The sequence below is a fragment of the Platalea leucorodia genome (assembly GCF_965183815.1).
Source record: "Platalea leucorodia genome assembly, chromosome: 12".
Classification (NCBI taxonomy): domain Eukaryota; kingdom Metazoa; phylum Chordata; class Aves; order Pelecaniformes; family Threskiornithidae; genus Platalea; species Platalea leucorodia.
The window spans coordinates 16,506,454-16,515,716 of NC_138834.1; the positions used below are offsets into that span (position 1 = coordinate 16,506,454).

General features: G+C 39.3%; 1 protein-coding gene across 1 annotated transcript in view; it reads right to left on the minus strand.

Moving 5' to 3' along the window:
* The window catches only part of RSPH14 (radial spoke head 14 homolog), a gene marked incomplete at both ends in the record, with an annotated part of 104,342 nt that extends 98,044 nt beyond the window's left edge, over window positions 1-6,298 (minus strand). Inside the window, 3 exons of the mRNA XM_082324953.1 lie at window positions 3,874-3,992; window positions 4,190-4,292; window positions 6,100-6,298. Of these exons, the coding sequence (XP_082181079.1) occupies window positions 3,874-3,992; window positions 4,190-4,292; window positions 6,100-6,298 (421 nt within the window). The remainder of the gene's footprint in view (window positions 1-3,873; window positions 3,993-4,189; window positions 4,293-6,099) is intronic.
* Between the last annotated feature and the right edge of the window lie 2,965 nt (window positions 6,299-9,263).

Sequence of the window (9,263 nt, forward strand, 5' to 3'; positions counted from 1 at the left end):
TGGTCTGTAGCAAGCTATGCAAGACTCATTTAATCTGGTCAAGGACTTCTATCCTGAACAAGTCTGGAAGGCTTTTAATAGCACAAACATTGACAGAGAAAATGGTCAAAATCTGGCACTATTTCATAGCTGAAGAAATTAAGCTTTGGAAGAGAATTTCACCTAGAAAGGTATGACTCAAGCAAGCTATAAAGAGACTGCTAGACACATCATGTTCTCTGAGAGATTTGATTACAGGATCAGAAGATAAAGATTAAATTCTGCTTGCTTCACAGATGTAAACAGTTCCTCTACATTAATTTTTAATTTCTTATAAATAGAAGGGGGGGGGAAAAATAGGGGAAAAGTTGGCCTATGTGCATACACTGATACATGATCACTGCAAATATATTAGGATTACACTAAGTGTTGAGAATTAATGAATGGAAAAAAATTTATTCAAAACAGACATAAATATCAGGTTTCTAATGAAGTAATTCTACTTACATGTAAAAAGAAACTACAGTGAAGGCACTGATGCACAGAACTTACCAAATAACTAATTTTACAATTATTTAAATGCCCTCTTTTCATACCACTAATTACCCTTTTCTGCTTTTTGGAGACAAAACTCCAGAACCATTCCCTGAAACAAGTCTCGGTTTGGAAAACCTGATTCTCATCTGCCACCAGTGCCTGAAGTGGGAGAGGTAAAATGAAGAAAGTAGTATCAGCCTTGGCTCAAGAGAAGCCTCACTGAAAAGCAGCTACCACTCAGAGAATTGTAGCCTTTCTTCTAAATGTAGGCAACGTTCACTAAGTTGGGACTGTAACACGATGTGGAAGCTGCTCTTTGTCTGGCAGAGGCTCCTGCTCACTTCAGAGCTGCTGTGAATCTTTTGCCTTCAATCAAAGGCAAGGTTTTCAGGAGAGGAGACACCGCTGCAGCTGGCTCTCAGCTTTTGCTGAGTTCTCAGCTCAGCAGGGGTTGGATTATCCCTCCACTCCAGGAGGCAACTTGGTTTCTCCTTGTATAGCACAATCTCACCCTTCCTGATTATCACCAAACTGGTTTTACACTTGTGACAGTTCCCGTCAGCGGCTCCTGACCCAAGCTGATATAGTCAGCTGCCTACAGGGACAAAGACGGAACAATGGGAGGAGACCTGCGTGGCAGTATGGAGTACCATTACATATCCTCTAGTTTGGGCAAGGTATTTTGATTTATGTGGAATTCTTAATAAGCAACGTTTTATATTTTGGCACCACCAAGAGCTAGTGTTGCTTCCTGCTACAGTAAGTCTCTAATAGAAATGACGGTTCTAATAAAATGCTTTTTATATAACCCTTGGGTTTAGTCCCTGCTTTTTAGAAAGCATCTAACTGCAAACAATGAAAAAAAGCCCTCACTTCCTCTCAGGGCCACATGGATAGCTTTTTTTTTTAAATTGTTTTTCCCCCCCCTAGAACTTTTATTCATCTTCCAGTGAATTTTCTGCTTACGTAGCTAAACTTCCAGCCTACTTAGTAAATGCTTTGAGTTTTGGGAGGCAGAACCTAAAAGCAGGCAGGTGTTTACATTTAACATTAGTTGTAGTTTACATCTGTAAGTCTCAAATTCATATCCAAAATGGTATGTATAGCAGCCACCAAACCCTGAGGCAGTTTTCCTGTTTAAACTGAAAGCTTTCCAGTCAACTTGGGTTGTGCATCATGCACACATCTGAAAACGCCACCAGCAAAAGGAGACAAGTGGTAAGCTCCTGTGTTAGCCTATTAGAGATACAGCCACATCCGAAGGTTAGAGTTAATAACTAAGTTCAGTACAGCAGGGACTGAACAGCAAGGCTTATTACTGAATTATGCAGTTCCACAAGGGCTAAAAAGGCAGCCTTAGCCCGTGTGGATGAATAGTTAATGATTAGTAATGATCCGCAAAAATTTGGCAACATTTATTTACTTCTGTTAAGTTTTCTTCTCCCGTAAGTTTCTATTACGATCCACACATTCACAGGATGGTATCTATCTGTCTACTCAGGTAAGGGAAGGAATTCTTTAAAGACAGTCAGACAAGTCAAAATTTACTCAAGCTAAGTCCCTGCCTCATTTAATTCGAAAATCTGTAAAACAGCTAGTGAAATTAAGAGAAAATCTGGTTCCCTATAGTGATGTTCACAAAGTTGTTCAGGCTACCATATTAATATCCCTCATAGGGATTCAATTATTTAGGGCTTTAAAAAGGGTTGCATGCATGTAAAAATAGGTATTTTTATTTTTAGAATTCATGTACAATCACTTAGCAAGGCTTTAAGCATTCAATTCTTTTTTAAGCACCAGTAATGTAACAGAATTCCTCAGACGAGATACCTTCCCATGTATTTAAAAAGTATGGCTTTTTAATTGATAATTTCTATCTATCTACTGAAATTTTAATTTTGAAATTATTATTTCCATCAATTGGAAGAGTAAAGTTTAAGACTAATGCTCAGATTTGAAAACTATTGAAATTATAATCATAAATCTGGAAATAAAAGTAACAAATCAGCAGAAATTCCCCTAGTGTATAAAAGATTTAGAAAACTATAAAGATACATAATAAATATAAAGAAAGCATGTAAAAGGTATAACGACCTATTCTTCTGGCAAGTCAAAGACGTTCTCAGCTTGGATTCCTCTATTTAGACTGAGGCGTTTAAAAGCTAGATGCCCGACTCCCATGTAATCAACCCAGCTTCTGTTCATCTCACTGGAGATAAACGGACATCACCAGAGCAGAACTCGTCTCATCCTAAACTACGCACCTATGATAGGTCCGACTTTCTGCCCCCCGAGATTCTGATTTTTCTCCTGCTATACAGGGACTGTAGGATGAATTCTGAATTTGACATCTGAAGTTAGGTGTAATTTATCACGTTTTTAACTTTGTATCTTAGCAAATCCATTTAACAATTTTACCTAAGGGCAAACAATATTTGAATAAAATATCAGAAAAATCGAACTTCTTCATTGTTCCTTTCATCACCCCCAGGTTTTTGGGTTTTTTTGTTTGTTTTTTTTAAATTCACCACCTGAAAGCAATGTCAAAGCATACATTTAAGAAACAGTGCCTATGAGCCTGAGGTCAAAGACACATTAATAGCTAATCCATGGAATCCACAGCGCAATGGATGGTGCCTTTACTTGCTCATTTTTCTTCTCCTACACCGGTGCTTGCAAGGAGCGGGGAAGGCATAAAGCAAATTTCACAAGATTTGTACCTCCTAACACCAGAAAAAATTTCTACAAACGCTGGGTGCTGTGAAGTTAGTGCACCCTGATGAACAGCTGATCATCATTTTGAACAGAAGGAGACCAAGTGAATTTTTGATGCAGGATTCTGAAATACAAATTGAAGCGTGCAGTCCGTACAACCTGTATCTTGGGCAGGTAGCCTTAATTTGCATAAGACCTAAGAAAATTAAGAGATCTAGCAGCATCAGCCCCCCCAATACATAGACAGGACTATTCACAGATGTATTATGTTAATATGGGGCATTTCACTTGTTATCTATGTAAAGCGTTTTCTGTATTTTGGCTAGATAGTCTCACTATTATTATACAATTTGCCAATTTTTAGAAGTGTAAAAACAGCTCTAGAAAACATAGTTATCTCCACCAATAGATGACAGTCATAACTTTTAAAGTTTTCTGATGATAGAACCCAAAGAATAAATTCTCATAGCAAAACTAACTGAAGAAAACTGATGAGCAAAAATAGAAAATATACTGGGTTTAGATATGATTTTCAAGGAAAAATGGAATAAAATAAATCTGGAAGATATTACATAGGGAATCAGGTAAATTCACTTACCTGCTTTGCCTATTTGAATACTTAGCTACTGAAAAAATCCCTACCTTCAGGTAATTTTGCCATCATTTCAAAAATCTGATGTGTGTTCTTCCGACAGATATCTACTGGATCATCCAAGAGCTCAGTGAGGGCAGAAATTACTCCATTTTGGATCAACCCTTGCCTACAAACAACATTGGAGGACAGATTTAACTAAGCATAATAAAACTTACATGTATTTGTGAGATGCTTAATCTTAATTAAATACTCTCATTTACATTGCACCTATCTTGCCAAAACTTAGAAATTCTGTTCTTATTTCTCACTGAAACATCTTTATTGCTTCCCATACCATTCAGTAAACTCTGGAATTACACCTACCTGCCAACATTATGCATAGCCATTATATAGAGAATTTGTGTTGTTTTTTGTCGGACAGTACTGTCATGATGTAGCAGCAAGGTCTTCAGGTTATCCAAGAATCCTAAGAGACATAACAGTTCATTTTAACATTTCTTACCTTCAACATTAATTTAAAATAGCAATACTCATTTTTATCTCACAATTTGCAAACAATCAGAAATTTCATCATGTCCAGATGGTGAAACTCTCATTGTCATATGTCAAGTAGGGAAGAAACTTTCAAGTTTCAAGGCCTACTGCCAAAAATGCCATGCTACAAACAAGCTGCTGACTTCTGTGTCGAGTTAAATCCTAATCCTGCAAATATTTATGAAGTGACATAACTCTAACTCAGTGGAGCTATTGATGCTTTTAGAAAAGCAGGTGTTTGCAGGATTGATGCCTACATTTTTTTAATCTTTCCTTAGGTGTAGCATGGGCCATATAAAAACACACAGCGTTGCTTTTCACACGTAGAAATAAATTTGGTGAACCATTAATAATTACGTGTATACACACGTAGCACTGACCAAAAAAAAAACCTGAAACAACAATCTCGCAGTGCTTGAGCAGTTACTGTTAATCAAAGAATAACTTAAAATATTTTGAACATGATTATTGGTATCTCTGATGAGGTAATAAGAAATATCAATAATAATCAAATAATATCAATAAATATGAAGGAGGTAAATGGAGAAAAAAGTAGTGGCAAACTGGAGGACTTCTTCATTGTTACATAATGAGCTATGTAGATACACAACCGACTGCTAAAAATTGCAAAGATAAGCTCCTGTGTCTTTTTTTCCCAAAATCCAAACTTTGGATTCTTCCAAGTGCTGGGATAAAAGCTTTTGAAAATAGCGGTGGCCAGATACAATCCTGATGAGTATGATAAATTTGGTTGTATTGTCTTGTGTCTTAAGTTCTCATGAAGTTCCAGGCTTTTTTTGTTACAGACTCATTCTACAATCACTAAGATACTTCTGAGAAGGGGTTCTGCATAAAAAGCTCTGATGTTTTGTTCCTCCAGTAAAGTTATATCTGGATGTGCCATGCTATCCACTGCTGAAAGAATCAATGGCAAAAGATGACTTCACCAATTTTGCAAATGAACTTGTAAAACTTATTTAAATATTATATTATTAATTAAAAGGTTCATCAGAGGTTTTTGCCTGTTTTTATTATGGGATCTGAGATATGAGTATTTTGAGCACCCCAAGCATGAAAAATCCAGGAAGGTAACATTGTCATATGTCATACGTGGTAGAAAACATCTAATGAAGGAAAAAAAAAAGGGGGGGGATTTGCCTTTTCTTCCTGCTCTAGGATAACTAAAAGCTTTTTCTTTTCCCCTTCCTAAATAAAATATATTTAGTAGTTTTATGTTACTAGAAATTCGTAAATTCGCTGCTTTGTTTTTTCCTGAAAGGTTCTTGGGTAACAGGATTAGAGAAGATTCCAGGCAAGTGAAATTTAAATAAGCGGCAAGGAGGTCATGCGGGGTGTGTCTCTAACTTTGGACTAATTAAACTTTTTTTTTTTTTTTAATTAGGCTATGTTAGGAATTAGCTAAAATTCAGAATAAATGGAAGAAAAAAAAGATCCTGCACTACTTTTGTGTTTATAGGTTGATAACAACCTATAGTATATAGGTTGATAAAACCTATAGTGAGCCACTGATAAATCCTCAAGTGAGGATACTCTTCAAATAACTGTCATGTATAGGGCATTATAATATTCTTTACCTTTTTAAGGTAAAACAGTAGAGATTAAAACAAAAAAATCTTCATTTTGTGTCATCAAAGATACTGCTAGGAAAAGAGTAGCACACAAAAGTAAAGTGGGGTTTCCCCCCCCGGTGTCAAAACGTATTGCAACAGATCACTTACCTACTTCTATTGCCTGGTAGATGTTTTCTGGGTCGTGGACCAGATCGCAGAGCGCCATCAGTGCCCGCTGCTGAGTCAGCAGCTCAGGACACTGCAACTCCTCATTCAGTTTGGGAAGGGCCCTCTTTCCAAATGCAATAGGGGCTTTTGTGGGATCTATATCAGGGGGGAGGTTGGCTGAGATACGAGCATGTGCCATCCCAAGTTTTCCTGGGAAGGATTCTCCTTATCCCTAAAAATACTCCAAAATGATGGTACCTGGTGACTGGACAGGTAATGTACCACAAAGACAACTACTGACTTTAAACAGTGCTCTGTGTCCCAGAAGAGCTATTTTAGCACACGTTGATCATTAGGACGGTATGAAAGAAGAGGCTGGAATGGTTCATGGTCATCAGCATTTATGTCTGTTCATCAGCTGAATTGTCTTATCTGGTTTAATGCTCTACTGAACACTGTAAAAAAAAAAAAAAAAAAAAGGGAAAGCTTAAAATTGCAAGGTGAGGGAGGGAATGTTTTTCAAAGCGTTAAAGTGAAGTAGTCCAACGTCCCGAACCAGAGAAGGGGTTCAAAGTAATATTAAAGCAAAAGCAACCAAAACGCCGTTTTTCAAAAAAAACCCCATTCTTTTAAAAGGGGTGTAGTTTAAACCCGCCCTCAGAATTCGTTAACGTTTGAAAGAATCGGCGATGGCTGCCCTCCCCCTTCCCTCAGTGAGGAAAACGGCTCGGCTGACTGAAGCATACAGCCTCCAATATGGAAAACCGCGCAACAAAAAAAAACCACCAGCCGCAAAGTTAAACCCACTGCTAAACAACCGCACTTCTCTCTTCAAAACAAACGACTGAGACTAAATAACCAAAGGCGCCCTGTCCCACCGATGTGTCGCCGCCTCAGCTTCCCGCTCCGCAGCGCCTGCCAGCTACGCCACCGCCTTTCCCGCCCGCGTGCTCTGGTTGTCGCAGCAACCGGCTCTTTGCGTACGCCCCGCTCCGTGAATAAAACCTACGCAGCCAGGCATCCTGGGTCCGGCCCTGCGTCAACAGCGTAAGTACCGCGTTTGACGGTGGCTGCGGCGAGGGAGCAGCGCCAAGGGCGTAGTTGGCGAATTGGAAGCCGGGGCCGCCGCTTGCGCGGGAGTCGAGCGCTGCCGCGGAGCGGCGCGGGCGGCGGAGCTGAGGCGCGGCCGCTCCGGGCGGGCGGCGTGTGAGGGAACGGGGGGAGCGCCGCCACGGGGGTGCGGGCTGGGGGCCGCTTCACCTCGCCGCTCTGCCGCAGCGTGCAGGGAGGCTCCCTCCTCACCCCGTTTTTAAAGTCATTTCAGTTGAACAAAATGAAAAAAAATCAGATTGAACAAAATGGTGGTCGAGTTAATGGCAGAGATGGAGCAGGTGAGTGCCTTGAGGTGCAGGGATTGAAGGGAGCTCAGTAGCTTTGGACGAGGTTTTCTTCCCTAGTCTTCTCCAGAATGTCACTATAAACAGCCAGAATGTGTAGCAGGGGTTGCCATTATCGTTAGGTAGTTTCACGTAACGGTATTCAAGATTTAGCCATCTTTTTCAGCATGATTCTGCTAAAAAGTGTAGTGTTCAGAGGCTGGTACGCAGGGAGGATGTATCATTGCAGTGTTGCTAGCACGATTTAAGGGTGCTCTGGATTGTCAGATGTGATCTGAACCCTAACCCTAACCAGGAAAAAAGCTCTGAACAGCTTGTGCTGTAAAAGGTTAGTTCTCTGTGCAAATAGAGAAGTCATTGAGATGTTTTTCATTATGTTTGAGTCACAATTATAATAATCAAAGTTCTTGAACTGGATTTTACAAAGCCAAAGTCATTCAGATCAGCCAGATTAAAACAAAACACAGGAATAGATTCTGGTTTGTTGATCTTCAAAATCCATAAAAGGAAAATTACTACTTTAAAAAGTGTTTTCTGGAAAGGATTCATTTTTCTGCAACGTTTTAGAGCAGATTATTTAAAGTAGAAGTTACTTTCCTGGATTAGACTTCCACTGACTGTATATTTGTAAAGTTTCACCCTATTTCAGTAGGAGGAACATGAACTTTTCTCAATGTAGAAGGAGCAGGAGAAGATCAGAGACTTCTCTTGTCCTGCAGTGTTGACTCTGCTCTTGTCCTTTTGGCGTGAGTTGTTTTTTCTTGTCCTTCACCATAGCTTGGAATACGGATTTTAGTTAGGGATCATGATGTTAACTTATTTTATATACAGCTTCTGAATGCCTTCCTCAAATCTTTTGTCTATCCACAGAATCTGCTGGTGTTGCTGTTGCTGCAACATCGATTTAAGGAGGGTTGTGGTGCCATGGAGACACTATATTCCCAGTCCTCCCTCGTGACTGAATCCCCTTCAGCTCTGTAAGAAGAGAAAATCTGGGTCTCAGTACTGATCATTCTCAGTATTTTTAGCAGCTTTGTATTTCTTAAATCATTCATCTTTTTCCTCTAACGGTGTGGCTAATTTGTTGATTTGGTAAATTGGGAAATGTTTATGTGTCTGTGAGATTTAGATTAAATACACTAAATGTAAGTGAAAATGGCCTCTCCATTTTAAAATGTTTCTGTTTGGTTGCCTTGGCCCCACCTGTACTTTGGATTCACTGGGACTGTTGAATAGATTTTTTTGTAGCTTGGTTTGTGAAAGAGCTCTAGCAGACGAGCAGTGAGTCAGCTTATGTACAGATGACATTTTTACATGCTTAGGAGGTGTTGAACTAGAACTAGGAGAATATGGAGAAAGCAAGTTAGTGTCTCAAACTCTTACCAACTGGCAGGGTTTTCCTTTTTGTTTTCAGAACTATTACTTTAAGACATTAATATTGCCATAGAATCGTTCAAACTTGCCAAAAGGGCAGGAGCACACCATAAAAAGGGTCTAGATCTCTCTAGTTTTATAGGGTCACAAGTAGCATGATAAATAGAACTATGCATATGGTGGTAACTACATACTGTAATGTCACCTTCTTTGGTGAATAACCTGTCAGCTGCAAATCTGGATTCTTTGGGGGGAAGCAAGTGTTTCAGTATGGTTGAGATCACATGAGTGCCTGAAGTGATTTAAAAGCAATTCCTCACAAAAGAGAATAAAACATTAATTCTAAGAGGTGGACTAGCAGTGTTGTTGAGCATTATTCTTAGTGTGGGGTTC